Source organism: Empidonax traillii, unplaced genomic scaffold (genome assembly GCF_003031625.1).
Source record: "Empidonax traillii isolate 1590-97213 ecotype Southwest subspecies unplaced genomic scaffold, ASM303162v1 scaffold1002:size361594, whole genome shotgun sequence".
NCBI classification, from domain to species: Eukaryota; Metazoa; Chordata; class Aves; order Passeriformes; family Tyrannidae; genus Empidonax; species Empidonax traillii.
In genome coordinates this window covers 23,358-44,493 of record NW_020956195.1, presented here as the reverse complement: position 1 = coordinate 44,493, position 21,136 = coordinate 23,358, and the positions used below count along the sequence as shown (strand labels likewise).

General features: G+C 55.4%; 2 protein-coding genes across 5 annotated transcripts in view; one reads left to right on the top strand and one right to left on the bottom strand.

The window, feature by feature from the left end:
- Nucleotides 1-15,049, bottom strand: part of ASTN1 (astrotactin 1) — a 58,320-nt gene extending 43,271 nt beyond the window's left edge. For all 4 annotated transcript variants that reach the window (XM_027903966.1, XM_027903965.1, XM_027903962.1 and 1 more), the window contains exon 1: nucleotides 14,757-15,049. In XM_027903966.1, the coding sequence (XP_027759767.1) occupies nucleotides 14,757-15,039 (283 nt within the window). In that variant the 5' untranslated portion in view covers nucleotides 15,040-15,049. The remainder of the gene's footprint in view (nucleotides 1-14,756) is intronic.
- A 2,620-nt stretch (nucleotides 15,050-17,669) lies between these two features.
- BRINP2 (BMP/retinoic acid inducible neural specific 2) overlaps nucleotides 17,670-21,136 on the top strand; it is a 13,619-nt gene continuing 10,152 nt past the window's right edge. The window contains exon 1 of the mRNA XM_027903971.1: nucleotides 17,670-17,868. The gene's annotated coding sequence lies outside the window, so the exon portion shown is untranslated. The remainder of the gene's footprint in view (nucleotides 17,869-21,136) is intronic.

Below are 21,136 nucleotides of genomic sequence, written 5' to 3'. Positions count from 1 at the left end.
GTTCACCTACGAGCTGCTGAACTCCACCAGCACAATCAGCATCACTTCAAAAGGGTGAGCAACTGGAGATGCAAAATGGGATAGAGGAGACCCCAACCTCTTAAAAAAGCTCTTGTGCCTCATGGAAATTAAAGAGCAGTAAATGCTGCTTCTGCCCTGGACACTTTGTTAGAGGAACTGGTGGAGGGGTAAATACGGGTCACCCAATGCTGTAAAGGGTGATGGACTTGTTTCAAAGAGTTCTTGTCAAAATCCACCCTAAAATTTTCCCAAAGCACCGAAGTGGGGCTGGGATAAGATGGAAAGCCCTCTTGAAGCCTGCCAGGTGGGGGAGGAGTAAGACAAGAGGTTAGTTTTGCCGATGAAAGGAGGTTACCAAGAAGCCCCACGGAGATCTCTGTCAGGACCTTGGCTGCTCAGAAACGTTCTAGAAGAGGGGGCGAACGACAAAGTTGGTCACCAAGGCTAAATTTAGTCTCCTCAAAGCTAAAGCTGTGAAGTGCTGGTGGAAAGCGGGCAAGGAAGTGGGCAGGTGAAATTCAACTTTGGTGAAAGAAGCCAATCTCGAATCCTGCAAGCGGTGTATTCAGGTCAACCATCTCGAAACGGGGGAGGCAAAGCTCGGAAGGTTCGGAGGAGGGGTACGAGGAAGATGAGATGTCGCAAACAGCTTTGTTAAAAGGAGAAGCCGACTGTGTTGGGACTCCTCAGTGAAGGAAGCAAACGACTGAGCAGGGACATGATAAAAGCCTATAAAACCAGCAGGCCTGTGGAGCAGTGGGAAAGGCAATGGTTATTCATCCTTTCTCACTTTGCAAAAATTAGGCATGTAAAAGCCAACAATAGGTTCCTTTTCAACCAGCATTAAGTAGGGAAGCGCTGAGAAAGGAATCAAATTCAGGGAAGATAGAGTCACCAACAGCTATTGAGCCAGAGAGCGCAGAGGCACATCCCAGCTTGGGAAATCCCTGCAGCAGGGAAAGGACTGCACATAGGTATGCTGTGGTTTTAACATTTTTTCCCCCAGTTATCAGCTGTGGCTGGAGATGCCAAGGGACCACAACCCACTGCCCCCACACTGCCCAGTCTCTTGAGGCTGAAGGGTGACTGCAAAGCCAGCCAGGTGCTACCCAGGCCACCCTTCTTGGATGCATCCCACATCCACGTGTCCCTTCAAGGGCAGGCTGAAACCCTCTGCTCCCTCACACTGAGAGAGCTTCTCAGCATCCAGCCAACAACTCCCCCTTTCCAAACTCCAGCCCTCCGTGCCGTCAGACCCCACAGACCCAAGGCGCTTGCCAAGATTCCCTTCAGCTTTCCAAGCCAGCCAGCAATTTTCACGGGGAGGCAAAGGCCTATTTATATCCATCGTGGGCTGGCAGGGGAGGTAATGGCCGGCCACCCCAGCCCATCTGCCAGGCACTTAGCAGGACACCGGAGCATATCGTACAGGAGAGGTCAGGCTGTGGTGGTGGGATGCATCACAGCCATGCCACGGACTGCACTTCAAGGGTAAACTCCAGCTCGCTCCTGCACACTAATTTGTTTAAGTGCTCGCTGCGCCGAGGCCAGGAGGGCAGGCAAATTAGACATCACTTTGGCATTCTTGTGCTCAGCACAGGAAACGGGAACAGCTGCCCGTTCCTCATCTCCCGGGGGGGAGAGAACCAGCACCTGTCGGTCTTCTGGGATATAGGAGGGATGGGGTGGCCCTCCCAGGGACGTGAACTGGGCCAGAATAACCCTCTCTGCTCAACTTATCCACAGCAGGGCCAAGAGCTTTTCCAAGAGGTGATCCTACCCTTCCTCCCACCTCCCCTGGTGCTGCTTCTGGGGCAGGAAGAACCCTCACCTGTGACCCCATACTGGGATGGACAAGGCAGGCAAGGGGATATTGCCACCAAAAACTCTTCAGTGCCTTAGGAGCTCCTACCTGATTTCGAGCTCTGTTTTCAAGTTTGTGGAGAGGCTTTGAAAGGTGAAAAGTGAGAATGGAAAACAAACAAACAAACAAACAAACAAAAAACCACAACAAACAAACAAAAACCAAAAAGAGGAAAGAAGGAAGAAGAAAGATGTAGAAGGGGAAAAAGTTAACTGTGCTTCTTGAATTTATCACTCTTGAAAGAAGAGCTTGTCAAGAGGGCCAGAGACCAGCCAGTGCACGATGATCAATGGGAGGACTTTTGGGTCTAGTCAAGCTTGTTTCAGATTTACAGGAACTGAATAGAGGCATAAATCTGTCGCTGCCTGACAAAAATGGAGGTAATTAAACCTGCAGGTGTATATAATTGTCATATTGATGATCTATATAAATCAGCAGAGCCAGCAGAGGCACAAAGCGCCATGCTGAGCACAGAGGAGCTGTTTGCCCACCCGCCTGGCCAGGGGACAGGGCCTCAACCACCACCACCACAACCTTCTCCTCCATGAAAGACCTTCTCCAATTGCCCCCACAGGCAACAAAAGCAGTCGGACCCCCCACCTCTTTCAATTACCTGCAGCCTCTTCCTGGCTACTACAGAATCTCCTGTGACTGCAGGAGGATGAAGCTGGGACCACAAGCATTGAGATGCCTGACCATGGACACTGTGGGGGGCTCTTTGCAGCTGCTTTGAAGCTCTGAGCCCAGGTGCAAGTGGGGCACTGACTTGATCTTGTAGCGACCCCTTTTTTTTTTTAATTTATTTTAACCTTTGTTATTTTGGGAACTTTGAAGCCTAAGCTGCTCTGAGGCAGCTGCCTTTGTAGGAAGGACAGAAAGTGCAGAGTGGGGATTTGAAAGAGGAAGAGAAACAGGGAGGGGGAAAAACGGTGCTTCACAGCCGAGTCTGCAACAGCTCCTTCCCTGTTTCTCCCAACAAACCAGCATCCCAACAAACCCACCCTGGGAGGCACTCAGGGCTCTTTCACCAGCAGCTACGGGAAATCTGGGTGCAAACTGACCATGGTGCTGCCCATTTCTCTATCCCTGCAACCCAGAGGAGCCTCAAAGACCTTTGCAGATCTGCACTCCTTCTCCCCGTGCTCAGTGGGACGTCCCTTGGTCCCTGCGGCGGGTGCAGAGCATCCTCTCCACCCACCACAGAGCAGCCCCGCTCAGTGCCAGGGGGACACACTTCTTCCCACCGTGCCATGAGGGACAGGAACACGTGGGAAGGGTTTCCTGTCACCCTTGCCAGCCAAGCCCCCTCGCACGTGCCCACGGGCCAACTCCACGTCCCAGGTCGAGGGCTACGTACGTGCGGCAATTGGATAATTAAAAATTAAGGAAGAGTTTCTGCATTGCAGTCCGAATTATGTAACACTGCTCCTGGGTTTCAGCACCCTTCAGCTTTAGTGCCATCACACAGCAGCAGAGACCCTGCTTGTATTTATCTACCTGCCTGTCTTCTCAGGTAGGGCTTGCACCCTCGGTAGGGAAGAGGAAATCCCAGTGTCATAATCACAGGTAGGAAGTTCCCTTAGGTTTGCGTCGGAAAAGAAAAAGGAGGAAAATCTACTGATTTTCTTAGTCCAGTGCTAAAATCTGAGATGGCCAGAAAAAATGGGGATGGAGTCAGGATGCTCCAACCCTGTCAAGTGCCAAGAGTCACCCTGGCCAGGACAGCACCCCCATGACCATGATCAGGGAACATTTCCGAGCAAGAGGATGCTGCCTCTTGCCTCTCCTGCACCAGAGAAGCAGCAGCCCATTTTAGCAAATAAGCAGCATCTCTGTAAGCAAACAAAATCAAATCAAGGTGAGGAGGGAGCTGCATTTTCAGTATCTCAAGAGCAAAGAGCCCTGCTGGACTCTGAGCACCAGTAACTGCAAACTGCTGCATTTATGGCCAAATCTTTGCCTTAACCCTGCGAGCTCTGGCTGTTGCTGAGTTCAGGGCTCAATGAGTCATCCTCCCACTTCCTCCTGCCACCTCCTCCCTTCCTTGGCCAGAAACCCACTGAACACACAGCCCTTGCAGCGCTGTTCCCAGGACATGGATGCTGCCACCTGGTGTGAAAACAGCCATTAATTTCTGCTGTGATTAGCTCCAAAAGGCACTTTGCTCTGTGTCCAACAGCCTAAAGAACGCACCAAGGATGCTGTGGCTCACACCCATAGCAAGTGGCTCTGCCATCCCCGCTCCTAACGCCCCTTGGCTGTTGTGTGGTTCCTGCATTATTTACTACCTCCTGCCATTGTGCCTCTCCTCCCTCCTCATGGTCTGTTCTTTCCTGCCCTTCCTCCATCACCCCAGCACTTCCCTGCTCCCAGCATTCTGGTGTTTCACATCCACGCTGCCTTTCATCCCCCAGCATGTGAAATCCCTTCTTCCCAGCACTTTAATTACAAGGAGGCTGGATCCAACCTTAGGCTGCCCACACCACCCCCATCCCACGGTGAGAACTGCACCAGATCCATCCCAGGAACCTCCACATGCCTCGCTCAGCCCCCAGTCCCAGTGCCCACAGGACATCCCTTCATCCCAGTTTGTGCCAACAGGCAAGAACGGACTGTGGGAGGATGCTGCTGCTGAGGCTGAGTCCTTCAGCTGTTAACCAGAGATGTGCCATACTCTACGAGCAAGAAAAGGCGGAAACATGATGATAAAAGCTGTGGAAGCCAACCTGGGTCCAAGGCTGACTCCCCTCCCTGGCTCACAGGCATTCCCACCATCCATGACAGGGGCTGAGCTACTTCTCCTGCACACCAGGCCTAAGTCCACCAGGAGTACGGCACACGCAGGAGGAGAGCAGATCCTGCTGGAAAACTGATAAAATTCCTTTCATTTTTCCCTGGAAAGATCTTTCAGGCACTGTCCTGCTTGCAGATGCTTGCACACACATCCCAGTCCACTAAAGCTGCACCTTGGCATGAGCTGGGACGAGACCCCTGCAGCTCCCTGCTCACAGACCAGCAGAGACATTCCTAATTCCCCCTGAATTCCAGGCCATCCATGTCCTGTCTGCAGAGACAAACTCCCTGGTTTGTCCCCTCGGCCCGCAGGAAAGCCAGCAGCTCCACGGCAGCGTGACGGCTCTGAGTCCCATCCCTGCTCCTCTCCAGAGCTCTCCCCAAGTGGCAAAAGGAAGAGCCCAGCTATTTCTAGCTGAGCAACGAAGGAAAGGTTGGGAAAAGGTTGGGAAAACAGCTCTGCACCAGCACAACCACCACCGGGAAAGCAGCGCTCAGGGGAGCTCGGGGCCAGCCCAGGGCAGTGGGAGGCATAAAAGGCTCTCCAGCCCAAACCTGACGTTTCCAGGAGATTTCCCAGAGGCTGTGGACACTGGGGACATCATTAGGGGAGCAAATGGGCTGAGAGCACCGCAGCAATTTAAAGACCCTGCAGCCACTGCTGCGAAGCAGACTCTGGCAAGAAAATTTTAGGAGTGGGACATCTCCTTTCCCAAGCATCTCCCCTGCCCCACCAAAGCTGGCCAGCTTGACTGATCCATGCAAGAGCTCCCCTGCTCCTTCTTGCAGGAGAAAGGGTACTACCTTCTATTGCCACCCACGTAAGGACACCCCCATCCCCAACCCATGCTGAGCCACCCGTCCCCACGCTGGAGCTGTAATCTGTGGTGTTTTCCCATATCCTCACCCATCCTGCAGTGCCCTGAACCCTTCACTCACACCAATCCCTCCCCAAACCCTCCGCCTACGGAGCTAGAAAGCGGTTTTTTTAAGCCTTAAGCCCACCTCTTTTAAAAAACCACGCTGCTTCTTCCTCTGTGTTGGGGCAACCCTGTTACAAGGGGGCATTTGATGGCTGTGGGGCAGCAGCACTGGGAAGCGCCAGGAGCCCACCAGCCTGGGGAACTGGTTCCCAGCACCGTGCCCTCCCTCTCTCACTCCCCTTGGGATGCCAAATTAATTGCCTTGTCTCCCGGAGCTTTTAGCTGGAACAAATAAAAGAAAAAAGGGGGGTTGCCAAAACCCATAATAAGGTCTACAGTTCCTCTGAGCTACAAGGGCTGCTTTAAATTTCGTGGGGTTTTTTCTCTCTCTCTCTTTTTTTTTTTTTTATTTGAAGGAGGTTTCCATGGTAACTGTCTCCCATCACACAAGAGCCTGTCCCGGGGATATTTCAGGGTTGGTAATATCTGCCTTCCCAGGCAGCCGCTGTGTTGTGACGGTGACATCGCAGCTGGGTTTTTTTGGCAGGGGAGGAGGGCAAGGGTTCAGGAGAGAGGAAAGGGAGGTGCCACTCCCAAAAACCAAGGTCAAGGTCCTGCCTGTACCTGGTTTACCCTGCCCAGCAGTTAGATCTCCATCCCAAAGGACTCTGGAAGCCAGGCTGTGGTTTCGCTTGGACCACTGACCTGATTTGGGAAGCACTCCCAAGGCAACGCAGCCCATGCCAGGCCAAGCAGAAGTGACATGGCCAAGCAAGATCACAAGCACAGTCTCCTGGACATCTTCTGCCACCTCCTCCTACCCTTCTTCCAACCCTTGGAAAGAAATTCTTCCCTGTGAGGGTGGTGAAGCCCTGGTACAGGTTGCCCAGAGAAGCTGTGGCTGCCCCATCCCTGGAAGTGTCCAAGGCCAGGATGGAGCTTGGAGCAACCTGGGATAGTGAGAAGTGTCCCTGCCCAAGGCAGGGGGTGGAACGAGATGATCTTTAGGGTCCCTTCCAATCCAAACCATTCTACAGTTCTGTGATCCTCCAATTCCTTTCCTCCACCAGGTTAGTTTTCAGCTGGATCAGCTCCCTGTGGGAGCAAAGCCAGCCCTCTGCATCCCCCAGAGCTGCTGCTCTGCTGAGCTCATTTGTCATCCCAATTACTGAAATGCCTCAGAGTCGGCCAGAAAAGGGACCCTGTCACCTCTTGCATCAGGGCTGCAGACCCCACACTTCTGTGACCCCTGTGCCACCCCCAGCTCAAGGATCCTCTACTTCCTTTTGATTAGGAATGGTGAAAAAATACCTGTTCCCCAGCAGATCTCAGGCAGTAAACAAGATGCCACAGCAAAGCAAAGCACGGGATCAGCTTAACCACATCCTAAAGCAGGCTCCAAAGAGCCCAGCTCCAGCTGAGCATCCATCCCAAGCACCCCCCAGCTGCAGGGCAGGAAAATGGGATCAGAAATACCACCACAGGTGGTGGCACTGCTCCCCTCGGGGTGATTTCTCAGCGTTAAGCCGCAGTGGGACAGCCAGAACCTGGCAATCAAAAATCTTCCCTGATCTACACAAATCCCCCAGCTGCTGCTTGGGGTGAGCCACTGGCCACTGCTGCAGAGAAGCCAGAGCCCAGCAATTTGGAAGGGAAAGGACAACCAGCCTTAAATGACAGAGCCGTCATCATCCAGGCGCTGCCTTAATCCCACCAGGCAAAAATTCCTTCATTTGAAGGACTGCTCTGCAGCAAGGATCCAAGAGAGATGATTTCAGAACCCCCATTTTAGATGGCTAAGCAACCATGAAACAAAATAAAACGGAATATAAAATAAACCAGAATCAAACCACAATAGAGTAAAATAAAATAAAGTAAAATAAAATAAAATAAAATAAAATAAAATAAAATAAAATAAAATAAAATAAAATAAAATAAAATAAAATAAAATAAAAGTAGGAAAAGGGATGCAGCCCAGGAGCAAATGCCACCAGCATGTTGAGAGAAGAGCAGGGGTGAGACAGTGGCATCAGAGCAGAGTGTGGCTGCTTGAGGGTCCCCTCCAGCACTGGAACCACAGCCAATTCCAGGGGGGGTAAAACTTGCCACAAAGCTTTGAGGGTCTTTGAGGAGCACCCACAGGGGCAGACCAGCCCCCAAAACTGAGATGGGTCTCAGGGCAGGAACAGGACCAAGCCTGAGCATCCCTGCCCAGAGTTGGGCTGAGAAACTCAGGCTGGGAGCGATTAAAGGCAACTGAAACCTGGGACCAGGCCCCCCACAGCCCCCTTGGCTGAGCTCCCTGCCTGCCCTGCCAGACCCTGACACCCCCACGAAAGGCCAAGCAGCCCCACATCCCACTCCCCCCGCTGCTTTCTGGGTCAGCGAGATCCCCTCCCAGCCCCGCTGCCGCTGGAGCCAGCTGGATGCGCGGTTGCTGTGGCAACGGGTTCCCAGAGACGAAATCCTTATTTCTTACTTTTTTTTCCCCCCTTGGCTAAGGAAAAAAAAAATATATATACAAGAGGCCCTGTGCATCCACCATGCCACTGCAACCTCTGTGCCCAGCAAGAGAGGGATGGGGACAGTATGGGCACAAGGTGTCCATAAGGATGGGGACGTGCACCCTGTGCCTCCCTCCTGAGACTCAATCACCCCTGGTTTGCCATGGGGGACTCCCTGCTCCTCCTTGGGATGCTGCCAGCTTTCCTGCAGCATTTTCCACCCCATGATGGGGTTTTAAGGGCTGCCCCTGCTTGTAGCTGAGGTTGGTGCTGGGCTGCATCGCCTGGAGGAGGGTGTGTGATCAAGCACGGGGGTGCCCACGGTGCTCCAGGGGCTCACCCCTCTGGCCCCATCCTTCAGCTGGAAAAGGGATGTGGAGAGGTCAGGTAAACATTGCACAGCCAAGAGGAAGGGCTGGAACGGGATCCCACCAGCAATTTGCACCCAATTATTAGTAAGTTATTAGATATTGCTACTGGATGAGCCTACCCTGTCCCACCAGGTGCTCCAGGGCAGGATGCATCCCCTCGAGAGATCCCTCTCTGCTTTGCCCTGCAAGCCCCCAAGCCCTGGTGACAAACACCTCCCACAGGACACCCAGCAGCACTCTGGATGCTCCAGTGACGCCCCACCACCAGCAGCAACCACCCCAGGAGGATGTAGGAAGAACGTAGCATTCCTGGATTTTCAGTAGACATAAATCCCAAGCAGGAGGGAATTGAGCACATCCCACTGCCGAGGCAGGTTTTGCCAAGGGGCAGGAGGGCTGCTGGGACAGGGCATTTTGGAGTCCCTTCCTCACTGCAGCTGCTGGTGGGGTGGGTTGGGACCACCCCCCCCCCCCCCCCCCCCCCCGAGGCAAATTCCCTGGCTGCCCTCCAAGCCACCCTGCAGGAAGATGACAGCAGCCTCCCCCCTGGCCAGGCACATAGATCACACCGGCGGGTTTCTGAGCATGCAACAGCGTCCAGGATCAAAGCCAAGTTCAATTAATGGCTCACAATCTTATTAGAGAAATTATTTCAGGATCTTGAGTAAAAGTCCGATATATCCACTCCATTCCATTAGTCAGGCTCATTTAGTAATTCAATCAATCTAAGCAAGGCAATTGAGCTCCCCTGGTATAATTTAACTTGGTTATTCTCTAGGTACTTAAGAATTTCTTAATATTTGCTTCATTATTTCACCATTACACCTATTTCCAGGTGCAAGGTTCGCACTGGAGCGATGCTGTGGGTCCCATGGTGGGATCAGCCCTGCTGTAGCCTTCTGTCATGTCCTAGTCCCTGTGATGGGGAAGGGGAGTGCTGGTGGTGATGCCAGGGTGCCCCTGTCTCCCCTAGGAACTGAGTCAAGCTGGGGACTGGCACCGCAACACCCCAAAAACCGTTTTCCTAATAGGGAGAGCTGGGACCAAAGGGCCACCCTGCGTGCCATCAGCTTGGGGATCACAACCAGCAACCATATCCAGGTGAGAGGAACAAAACTCAGTGGGATGTTCTTCTCACTTGATGTAGAATTGGAAAAAAGAAAATGGGATAATGCAACCTTGCAGCCCCTCGACTCCTGCTTCCCTCCTCCAAGGCCTTTTAGGAGCTGGGGGTCGAGGACAGAGCGGGGAGGACACCACGTCCTGCAGTCTGCAGCAGGGGGGAGATGTGTGGGATGAGGATGAGAGCCGACGGGTGTCACATCTGGCCGCCTCCCCGTGCAGCCTGGAAGGAGAGCCAGGGCGGGCAGGCTCTGTGGTGGCCCGTCGTCCCGATTAGCAGCAGCCAACATCCCCACTGTGATCTGTCTCACATCCCCACAACCCCCCTGTGCTATCCTGCTATTAACCCAGGGAAGTCACAGCCAAAAAGCTTAGCTAGGATTTAACCAAAAAAAAAAAAAAATTGATTAGATATTTCGGGGAGATATTCGAGAGCAGTTAAATATGCCCAGCTCATCGGTGCCTTTGAAAAATCTCACCCCTCTAAAAAATTAGAATTGATTTTGTATTTAAAAAGGAATCTATTTAATTTAAAAGTAAGATAATTTGAAATCATGACAGCTTGTATTAATGCTGGAGTTTATGATAATCTATTAAAGTCATTGAAGTTAAGAACCGTCTCCCATCCTCTGCTGCCGAGGCTCCCGGGAGGGAGATGGGGGACGGGAACTCGGGGGTGAGGGGCTGCACTGCCCTATTTCAGGGCACAGCAGCTGGGCTGGAAACTGGAGAGGCAGAAAAATCTCCTTCAGCTCTTCCACACTCAGGGGGAAAAAAAAAAAAAACAACAACAAAAAAAACAGGATGCAAAAAACACCCAGTGTTTCAAGATCTTGAAATATCCGGCGCCCAGAAAGCACGAGTTCAACACATCAGCTGCGCTCTCCCATTCCTCAAGTCGATTTTACACTCGAAAAGGTATTTCAAGACCTCACTTTTCAAACATTCATTGCGCTACCGAGAAGGCGAAGGAGTCAAAGGCACCGTCTTCGGCGCGGTTTTTAATTGCATCGCAAATCTCCACCGAGCCCGAGGGAAGCCAGGGTGCTCATAAATACCCCTCTCGCTGCTTTATAAGCTGAGAAGGATGGGGCCCAAAAAAATTAGCAGCCTGCAGGAGTGTGAATCCAGTTAATGACATATCAAATGTGGCTGGATGCTGCCGAGCCAAGCAGTGAGGAAGAAGGGGGTGTGAAGGTGAGCGGACAGGGAATATTGAGCTGCAAATTAGCATTTCTTAATGGCCACCGACCAGAGAAATGCTTCCTCCCTTCAGGAAAAAATACAGCTAATGCAGCAAACACAAAATGAGATGAAAGGCAACCATTCCAAATTAGGGTTTCCTTGGTTTAAAGCAGGATGAAACCAGGTGATTTTAAGTGCCTGCAGCCCGGGGTGCACCAGCAAGTGGCCCTATCCTGGCTCCCACCCGAAAATTGGTGCTTCCTGAAAATTCGGGAGGTGGGAAAAAAAACCCCCAGCAAAACAGGGAAATGCTGTCAGACTCCCTCTGAGGACAGGTACATAAAAGCGGGTTTATGGGTGGGAGTCGCTCCTGAGTGAGGCAGCACATGCACAGGAAGGCAGCCAGTGCAATTAAAACTCCCTCTGTTCATTAGCAAAGAGAGCTACGAAGCAGCAGAAAGCCTTGCCCAAGTGTCTCCCATCCTCCTAAACCAGAGGCAATAGTCCCACAAACTGTCCCTCTGCCTTTGGAAGAACACAGGACCACATGCAGGGTCCCCACATTTAGGAGAGCTGAGCACCAACACACCCACCTCTGGCACCAGGATGGCCACGACAGGGAGGATGAAGTCTAAATCAGGCACATGGGAAGCAGGCAGCAAGCAACGTCTCACCCTCTCTAGTGTTAAGACAACTATAAAGTTAGAGCTCATCATTAATTAATGTTATCAGAGCATCTCATCAGGGGTCAGGAGTAACAGCCGGGTTTGGGATGCCCAGCTCAACACACACACCCCTGGCACTTTATTTTTAACAAGCACCATACATGGCTCCCCAAAGGCCCCGTTCTCCAAACAAACACCCCAGCACAGCTCTACCTGGGAGGGAAACCTTGACCCACGTGCCCGTCAGTGGGATGCCTGGTTTGGCAGCTGTGGCAGGCAGGTGCCACCAAGGCAGGGGAACCTCTCCCAACACTGTCCATGAACACGGGCCAAGCTTGAAAGCCCTTCAGTTATTTAGGGAGTGTCTGAGGAGGACAGACGGCACTGGAGCGGGATGACAGCCTAGGGCTCCACAGTCCACACCCTTTTCCAGCTGCTCCCCTCACCCTTTCCCCTGCCATGGTCCTGGCCTGCTGCAGCCACCTGCCCATGTGCTCCCACCCTCTCTGTGGGGAAAGGGTGGCATGGGGAGACCCCCGAGGGAGATGGCTCAGAGCCCATATGGCAGAGCCAAGGTGCCACTGCCATGAGCCTCTGTGCAGCACTTCCTAGTGCTCCCAGCCCAAACCCAGGCCCTCCCTGACCTGGGGGCAGCACCTGGGTCTGGTCCAAGACTCTGCCAGCTGGGAACCCTTGGCAACCCATTCCCTGTGCCCCAGCCCTGGATCTGAAAGACACCAGAGGAGAAGGAGCAGCTGCCCAGCTTCCCCCAGTTCAGACACAGAACCAGACCAGACTCAGAGTGGGTTTAGCCACCCCTGTGACACATTCAAGCTCAACAAGGCGGGTACAAATGGGTCTGGTGTTTGCCAGGAATGGTGCAAGCAGCACTGTGTGAAGCCACATTCCTGGAAGGATGTTTAAACACATCCCCAGGCCGTGTACGAGGGCTTTTGGAAACACAGCCAACCACCCACACCAGTTCCATGCACTGATCTGACCATGTCCCCACTGAGTGCACAGTGACAGCAGTGATGCTCTTGGGATTTTTGGGCTGGGGGCTCTCCAGCTCCAGAGGTTACAGCTTCTGAGTCAACAAGTCTGGGTCTTGCAAGACCTCTGTGCATCTCAGAGCTTCTGCCATGCCAAGGTCCAGGCTAACAGTAGCAGTAACAATGACAATAATAATTCTAACAATAATAAAAACAACACCCACATATGGCAAAGCAGCACAACAACAGTAACACCCACACATGACAAAGAGGACATACCAGCTTCAAAGCAAGCCTTTCCTTCACGGGAGAGAGGGAGATGCAACGTGGCATTTCCCAGAAGTCACCAAGCCAAAACCCTGGCAAACAGGGGGCCTGCAAGGCGCAGGGTACCCCGCCAGCTCAGCCCTCAGCCCCAGCATTCCAGGAAGGGAGACTTGTACTGGGATCCCCACTGTGTCTCCACAGCCCAAACCCCTGCCTGCTGGGGGCTGCCACAGCCCCATGCATCCCCAGGTTCTTGGGGAACCAATGTCCCAGGGGGCAAAGCCTCAGGGAGCTCTGCCACCACCAGGACATCAGGGTGCCCTGGCACGGGGCCAGCCATCCTTGCATTTGTCTGGCAGTGGAAAGCAGGAGGCCAAAGCAAAACCCTGCCAAGCACCATCAGTGCAAGCCATGGGTGCAGCAGGGGGCTGTCAGGGTAGGCGGGTCCTTTAATGCACAGCCCAGGAATTTGCAAAATCCCTGGGGAAATCCCCACAACACCAGCCAGGGTCATGCCCAGGGACCCCCTCCTGATTCCCACCAGGCTGCTCCCCACTGACAGCACCCCAGGCCTCGGGGGCCCATCGGGGTCCAGCTCCTCGGGATCGGGTCTGAGGGGGCCAGAGGACGAGCCTGGGTGGCCTTTGGGGCACGGAGGTGGCGCAGGGCCGGCGGCCATGCCGGCGTCCCCCTGCATCCGTCCCCCCCTGCATCCGCAGCGCTGCTGCCTTGTTGCCACAGTAACGCTCTCCGGCCTCCGCCGCAGCATCCCGCAGCACAGGGCTGGACCAGGGGGACAGGGGGGCACCACAACCCGCTGCCCCCTCCCCACACGGCCCCTGGCCTCCAGCAAGACACCCCTGGGTGTCCCCACACACTTCCCCCCTGGCATCAGCAGCCCCACGCCTGCCTCTGCCTTTCTCCCAGGAGAAGGGGGATGTTCATGCAGCAGCCAGAGCTGCCCCAAGCTTACCCAGCATCCAGGACTGGGTTTTTTTTTAGCACATGGAGGGGTCCAGAGGCCATGGAGGCGATGAATTGCTGGGGACCCCATGCTGGGGTCACTGCTACGCACAAGGGTGGTACAGAGGAGCATCAAGAGGAGCATCACATTAAGCAACACACAGTGCCTCGTTTTTGGGCCAACATCCAAGCAAGGGTGGCATCTTAAAAACTTAATGGGACACCCAAGGTGCTGCTAGAGGAGCAACAGATGGACAAGGCTTGCAGGAGGTGGGACAGCCACTGTGGGCCTACTACAAAAGCACTGGTGGCATTTGCCCAGGGCAGGAGGTCACGTGTGGGCAGGGAACTGGTATTCTGCACCAGTGTCACCCAAAATTAAACATCTCAGTGGCTTGTTCCAGGTGGGGAGGAGGGAAGGAGGGGTGGAGTTCAAGGGGTGGAGGCCTCACCCTGATCCCAGCATAAACAAACAAAGGAGCAAATTGTTGGCTTTTTTTAGTGCAAGAAAACTGAAGAGATAAGGGTCCATGAGATAAGGGCAGATGAGCCTCACGTAGTGGGTGAAGAGCAGGTGGGAACCACCCAGACCATGTGAGCAGGCCAAAGCCCAACACCTGGGGGCAGGAGCACTGGAGGCAGCACACACACAGGCAGATTGGGATACGCTGGGCACTGGAGCATTTTTCCATCAGACTGCAGGAAAGGTGACTCTGCTCAGGGGCAGACAAAGCAGAAACCCTCACCTCCAGCTGGGCACGCTGGGAGCAGACTGTGGGCCTCCTGCCAGCACAAGCCGCCGGTGGCCACGGATCGAGCTGGGGATGAGCCCCGCGGATGACAACCTGGGAATGCACCAGGAGCCCCAGGCCTGCCGCATCTCCAGCCGCGATGCTGCAGCGGGGCGAACCGGCCGCGGGGCCAGGATGCTGCGGCGGGGTGAAACGACACCGGGGCAGAGATGCTGCAGCGGGACGTAGCGGCCCCGGGGCCGAGCAGCCGCAGGGCGCCCGCCGGTGCGGCAGGGAGGAGCCCCGCCGCCGGGGATGCTCTGGGGGGGGGCCCGCCGCGCTCCCGCAGGCTCACCCAGCACGAAGTAGGGCAGCTCCGTGTTCTCCAGGTCATCCACCACCACCATCTCTCCGGGGAAGTCGTTGCGGACCGAGAAGAGCAGCTTGGGCTCGGCGGCCGAGGGGCCGTGCATGATGCTGAGGTCGTTCTCCCGCAGGAAGGGCAGCGCCGACACCGTGATGCTCTTCAGCTTGCACTCCAGCTCCTTGGCCGCCGCCTCCGCCGCCGCCTCGGCGGGGCCGCTGCCCGCGGCCAGGCAGCAGCCGGCCAGCAGCGAGCACAGCCCGGCCAAAGCCATCTTGGAGCCCCGCGCCGCGCTCCCGGCGCCGGGCGGGAGGCGGCGGCGAGGGGCGGGCACCGCGGCCCGGCGCCTCCCCGTGCGGCGCGGCTCGGCACGGATCGGCTTTCCCGGCCCCCCCGCCTCCCCCCTCTCCCGCTTCGCCCTTTACCCCCCCCCCATTTCCCTGGAAAAAAAACGGGAGGGCTGCGGTTTTTAGCGATGCGGTGGCGGGAGGGATGCGGGACTGCCCGGCCCGGCTCCCTCTGCCCGCTTCTGCTCTGGGAAGAGCGCGCAGGTACCACCGCCATCCCCCCCCCCTCCCCAGGATAAATTGCAGACCTCCAAAATCACAGACCTCCAAAATCCCAGGAGAAGTCATGGGCCTCCAAAATCCCAGGAGAAGTCATGGGCCTCCAAAATTTCAGGAGAAGTCATGGAACTCAAAGTCCCAGAAGAAGTCACTGACTTCCAAAATCCCAAACCTCCAAAATCCCAGAAGCCATAGATCCCAAAGCCCCAGAAGAAGTCACTGACCTGCAAAATCCCAAACCTCCAAAATCCCAGAAGCCATGGATCCCAAAGCCCCAGAAGAAGTCACTGACCTGCAAAATCCCAAACCTCCAAAATCTCAGGAGAAATCATGGACCTCAAAGTCCCAGGAGAAGTCACTGACCTCCAAAATCTCAGAAGTCACAGACCTCCAAAATGCCAGGAGGATTCACGGACCCCAAAGCCCCTGAAGAAATCATGGACCTCCAAAATCCCAGGAGAAGTCATGGACCCCAAAGCCCCCGAAGAAATCATGGACCTCCAAAATCCCAGGAGAAGTCATGGACCCCAAAGCCCCCGAAGAAATCATGGACCTCCAAAATCCCAGGAGAAGTCATGGACCCCAAAGCTCAGGAGAAGTCACGGACCTCCAAATCCCCCCAAGCATATACATACATATATGGAGCATTAGGGTCAACCCCAAACCTGCTAGATCTGGCTCTTTTTATACCGGATGCTTTTTATTTTCACTCTTTAAGTGAGCGCAAAGCAGCAGTGACAGCTTGTCTGACAGCCACACCTTCCTGCAAACACCTGTGGTCCTCCCTGCAGCCAAAATGTTCTGAAGGAAAACATTCTCCTCTTCTAGTGTGGAGGAAAGGCCCCTTCCCCATCCCAGCAGGAATACACAGCCATGCTGGTGTGGTTTTCCCCCCTGGGAGTCTCCTGATGGCAGACACCTCTGGAGCTGGGTATGGAGGCATTTCTGACCTGGAAGCAGAGCTCACACCCCACCCAGCTCCATCCACCCTGTCTCCTTGTGTGGAACCACACACAGCACGTTCCTTTAAAAACTCTTGCAATTTTTTTGTATTTTTCTTTTGCAGAGCTTTTCCTCCTTCCCTTGCAGGGGTTTTCCCAAATTCCTCCTCCCTCATTCATGCCAGATGTGAAGCTTAACATGCCCCAGGGTCAGCACTGTGCCCCACACACCCCAAGCAGAGGAGCCACAGCGGGTGCTTTTCCCCAGACTGATTTATGACACCCCTGTATTTATAAATTCTGTGATATTTTGGGAAGGAAAAACTGTGCTCACCAGAAATTACCTGTATTCAACAATCAGAGCCAAGCGCTGAACTAAACCAGTGAGGATGTAGCGGGATGTTTCAGCAGCATTGTCCCCCTTTGGCACCAACTGTCTGCAGCTGCCAGGAAAAACGAGTTAGAAATCAGGAAAAATCAGGGAAAAACCAAAAACTGAGAAAACCAAGGGAAACCAGGAAAATCAAGGGGAAAAATAAGGAAAAATGAGCAACAGACATGCCCCTGCTTTTGCAGAGCACAAGGTAATCCCTTTGCGTGTCCTCTGCCTTTAGCTACTCTTCTTTTTTCACCAGGGGACACATTAAAAGAAGCTATTTTATTAAAAAAAAAAAAAAAAAAAAAAAAAAAAAAAAAAAAAAAAAAAAAAAAAAAAAAAAAAAAAAAAAAAAAAAAAAAAAAAAAAAAAAAAAAAAAAAAAGGCCACACCAAAAAAAGGTGCAATTGCATTATTCAGAAGGTGTCTCCAAGAAGGTCTTTTTGGCCACCCCTTTAGTAAATGAGGTGCATGTCCGGGAGTGGTGCCCCTGGAAGAAGAGTAGGGAAGGGATTTCGTGGGAGGCATGGGGAATAGAGATGGATAAATAAAACATATATTAAAAAAAACAAACCAGCCAAGCGCAGTAAACCTGGTGTCACCAATGCCATCCTCCTGCTGATCACCAACGCATGAGGTTTCCAGAGAAGCTGCGGCTGCCCCATCCCTGGCAGCGCCCAAGGCCAGGTTGGACGGGGCTTGGAGCAACCTGGTACAGCGGAAGGTGTCCCTGCCCGTGGCAGGGGGTTGACTGGGTGCCCTTTAGGGTCCTTTCCCACCCAAACCAATCCGTGACCCAAGGACCCCCCCGGGCCCGGTCCCCCCTTGGGGACCCTCGGGCGGGAGCGGGGACGCGGCATCTCCGGGAACCCCGCGCGCGCCCGCCGGGCCACGCCCCGCTCCGCCCCGCCCGCCAATGGGGAGGCGCGGGGAGGCCGGCGGCGCCGCTGATTGGCTGCGGCCGCTGCATATATTATCGGCGGTGCGGCGGCGGCGCCCGCGGAGCGCGGCGGGACCCGGCGGGGCCGCGGCACCGGCAGCGCCTGTCGCGACAGTCGCGATCGCGCCATGCTGGCGGCGCCGCCCGGGGCCGCCTGCCCGCCCGGCGATGGGGCGACCGGGAGGCGGCGGCGCCGGGGCAGCGCCCGGGGCCGCTGAGGCGGAGCGGGACGGGACGGAGAGGCGGCCGGTGCCCCGCCGGCGCTGAGCCGGAGCCTGGGGTGAGTTTGCGGGGTCGCGGGAGGGACTTGGGGGACGGGGCGAGCCCGCGTGGGGACCCCGCCGGGTGTGGGATGGGCAAGGAGCGGAGACGCCGAGCACCGCCGCCGCCTCGCTCGGTGACCTTGGTCAAGTTGTGTCCCTGCTCCGGGATCGCTTCGCAGCCTCTCCGGCGAAGTCTGGAGTCGGGGAAGGCACCGAGCCCTTCCCGGGCGGGAGCCATCGCGGCGCGGCAGGCGCGGGGAGCTGCGAGCGGCCCGGTGGGACCGGGTGCTGGCGGACTGCCGGGATAAACGGGATGCCCAGGATGCCAGGACCTGCTGCTGTATGCAGCGGGCGCTGCTCGGTAGGAGATGCTCGTGCGAGACAACCCGCGCCCGCAGAGACCGGAGGAGATGCCCCCTTAAATGTTTAAACACGCATTTCTCTGGTGATCACCGGTAAATCAATAGCCCGGGGGGGGGGGGGGGGGGCATTTCCCTCCATTATCATCCCCGTAGGGCCCCACTTCACCGGAGCACCGGGCCGAGCAGGGGGTGACCCGTCGGGAGGTGTTTTCTCGCCGCGGGCGACTACTGGCACAGTATCGGCAGCTCAGGGATCGGGAGGTTCCCACTGCGAGGCTCCGTTCCCTTCTCTAAACACACATCTTTTTTTAATCAGGAAGTAGGAAACAAAACTCTGGATCTTTAAAGCACTGGAGAGCGTCAGCTCTCGGCGCAGCAGTGCCCACCCTGCCCTGTCTCCTCCCGGGGGACCCGCGTGTCGCTGCCCTGGGGCAGCGGTGGCGCGTCCCGGGGTGCCCCCGCCGTGGTCCCGGGGCCGGGCCGGGTGAGCCTGGGCGCTGCGGGGCCGGGTGGGACCTGCCGGCAGATGTCAGTGTCCCCTCTCTGTCAGCAGCCAGGAGGGTCCCTGCCAGCCCCGGAGATGTTGCAAGGAGGCCCCTGCACTTTTTCCCCGAAGCGGAGCTGTCTTTGGTGGCCGCTCCGTGACAGTTCGGAGACCTGGGTAGCTAGGTGGGTGCTAGGAAGGGGAGTGGCCCCACTCTGATACCCTAGATCGCCTCCCTCTCTCTGCCCAGCACCAGCCACCCACCACCCTATTTATCCTGTGCCGCTAACGCTGAGCTACTGCTGTGCATTACTGCCCACCCGTGACACTTGTCACCTGCGTGAAGGCAAGGGAGTGATGGGAAGGAATGGTCCTCACCTTGCACTGCCTCCAGCTCCTGCAGGAGGCTGGTACTGGGCTTGCAGGGTCCGTTGAGGGGAAGGAGCCATCATCCCTGGGGAAGGGACTGCAAAGGGTGCTCTTTTTCCTCCAGCCCCTTGTGGGTGGGGGTGCTCTTCTCCAGCGATCCATCTGCAGGGATGCTTTGGGCTGAGAGCTCAGCACAAGGTGGGGGAAGCCGGGGCTGCTGCTGCTGTCACCACGCTGGGGGGAGTTCTATTTTGCACATTGCTTTACTTAAGAGGCTTTTTTGCCTCTGGGTGTGAAAGTCTCGGGTGTGCAAAGCCAGAGGGCAGAACACATGGCACTGGTGCGACACACTGCACGAAGCTGCCATCTCCCCTGGTGGCAGCCCAGGCTTCATCTCATTTGATGTCTTATGCAAATCCTTGGCTCCCCGAGTCCTGGGATTTTCTGCTATTTTCCTTTACTCTCATCTTCAAGTGTCTCGCTCTCGAGGATGTGAAGAACAGCTAATAAAAGGAACCCAAGCCACCGAGTCTTGCAGGTTTTCTAACCAGCCTGACGAGCTGGGAGGGAGGCAGCGACTTAAAAGTCCCTTGGCTATAGCGACTGAATGGGCTGCGGAGGGTGGTTTGCGGGAGCCCAGCGAGAATCCGTTCACAGCCACCACGGTGATCTTCGGCGTCCCTGCTCCGGCAGGACGGCAGGCTCCGAGGTGGCTGTCCCCACGCTGGCCGCCTGGAGCCGTGTCTCCGGGGCCGGGTGCCAGGCGGCTAACAGCACCCCGCCGTGCCCACTTTGCCAGTGATTACCGCGCTGCTGTCGCTCCGGCGGTGCCTGGCTCGCTCTCTTAATTACCCCGGCAGATCAATGAGGCCCTGGCGCTTCCTTGGGAGCGTGCGGATGCGAGCCCGGCGATGCAGCTCCTTGCAAACCACGCAGAGCCGGGGAGGGGGCAGAGGAGGCAGCGGTGCAGGCAGGGCTGGGTGGGAGGGAGCTGGGTGCCACGAAGCCCCAGGCAAGGCTGGTGGCTCCGGAGCAATGGGAGAATCTGGCAAAACTGAGCCCTTTGGGATTCTCTGTCCCAGGAGGTGCAAGCAGCAGAGCAAGAGGTGCCCTGGGCGCCTGCATGAATTCATAGACAAGGCTCGGCTGAGTCAATCCACTTCAGAAACTAAACTGCACTTAGCCTTTGCCCAGGCTCTCTTAAGTGGCCCTAATCTGATAAAGCTTCCCCACGTTTAATGAGAAGGTGACTCAGTCGCTAGGTTTGACGTTCATTCCCACTAAAAGGCATCCCCAAGGAGCTCGAGACCCCTCCCCATCACTCCCTCACAGATGCGCCTTTGCTCCCGCTGCGCCCCAGGGACCAGCCCCTGGGACTAGTCACATCCCACAGCTCCACCACCAAAAGGTATCATGTACCTGGCACACGTGTTGGGTCTTGCTTTTTGCTCTGGGCTTCAGCTCAGCATGTACAGGGGGTACCAGAGTCCATCTGGAATCTTCCCGTGCTTCCTCATGGCACCTGGCAAATACCACTGCTGCCTCTCCCCAGTGCGTGCTTCCCGGTTTCTGTATCTCTAGATCTGCTCCTGCAGCATGAAAGGGCAGAAATCAATGCTAATGTCCCTAACAATTAGCTAACGTCTTAATTATCGAACTCAGCCTGATTAGTGGTGGAGCACCAAGCGGCACTGGAGATGCCGTCGGCATGGAAGCAAGCGAGACCTTGGCATAACTCCGGTGTTGTGCTGAGGATGTTGCTGCTGTCACTGCCAGCTCCAAGAGCAGTAGGGAGGCTTCTGCAGCTCACTTGGGCATCTCCATCCACACCTCATACCAGTGCTTTGGTCTCTCTTGAGTCATTTTGGATGAGAACACCCACCACCCATTGCCATCTCCTGGGTGGGGGGTGCCTCTAGAAATTGCCACAAGTTAATTTTAAGATGCAGCTTGTGATGAGTGACAGTCTGGGTCAAGCAGCAGCCACCACTGGAGAGGCACTAGGGTGTTCTGCTGCAGGCAGCAAGGACACCGAGGGCTGCAACAAGCTCAGGAGGACTAGGCCAGGAA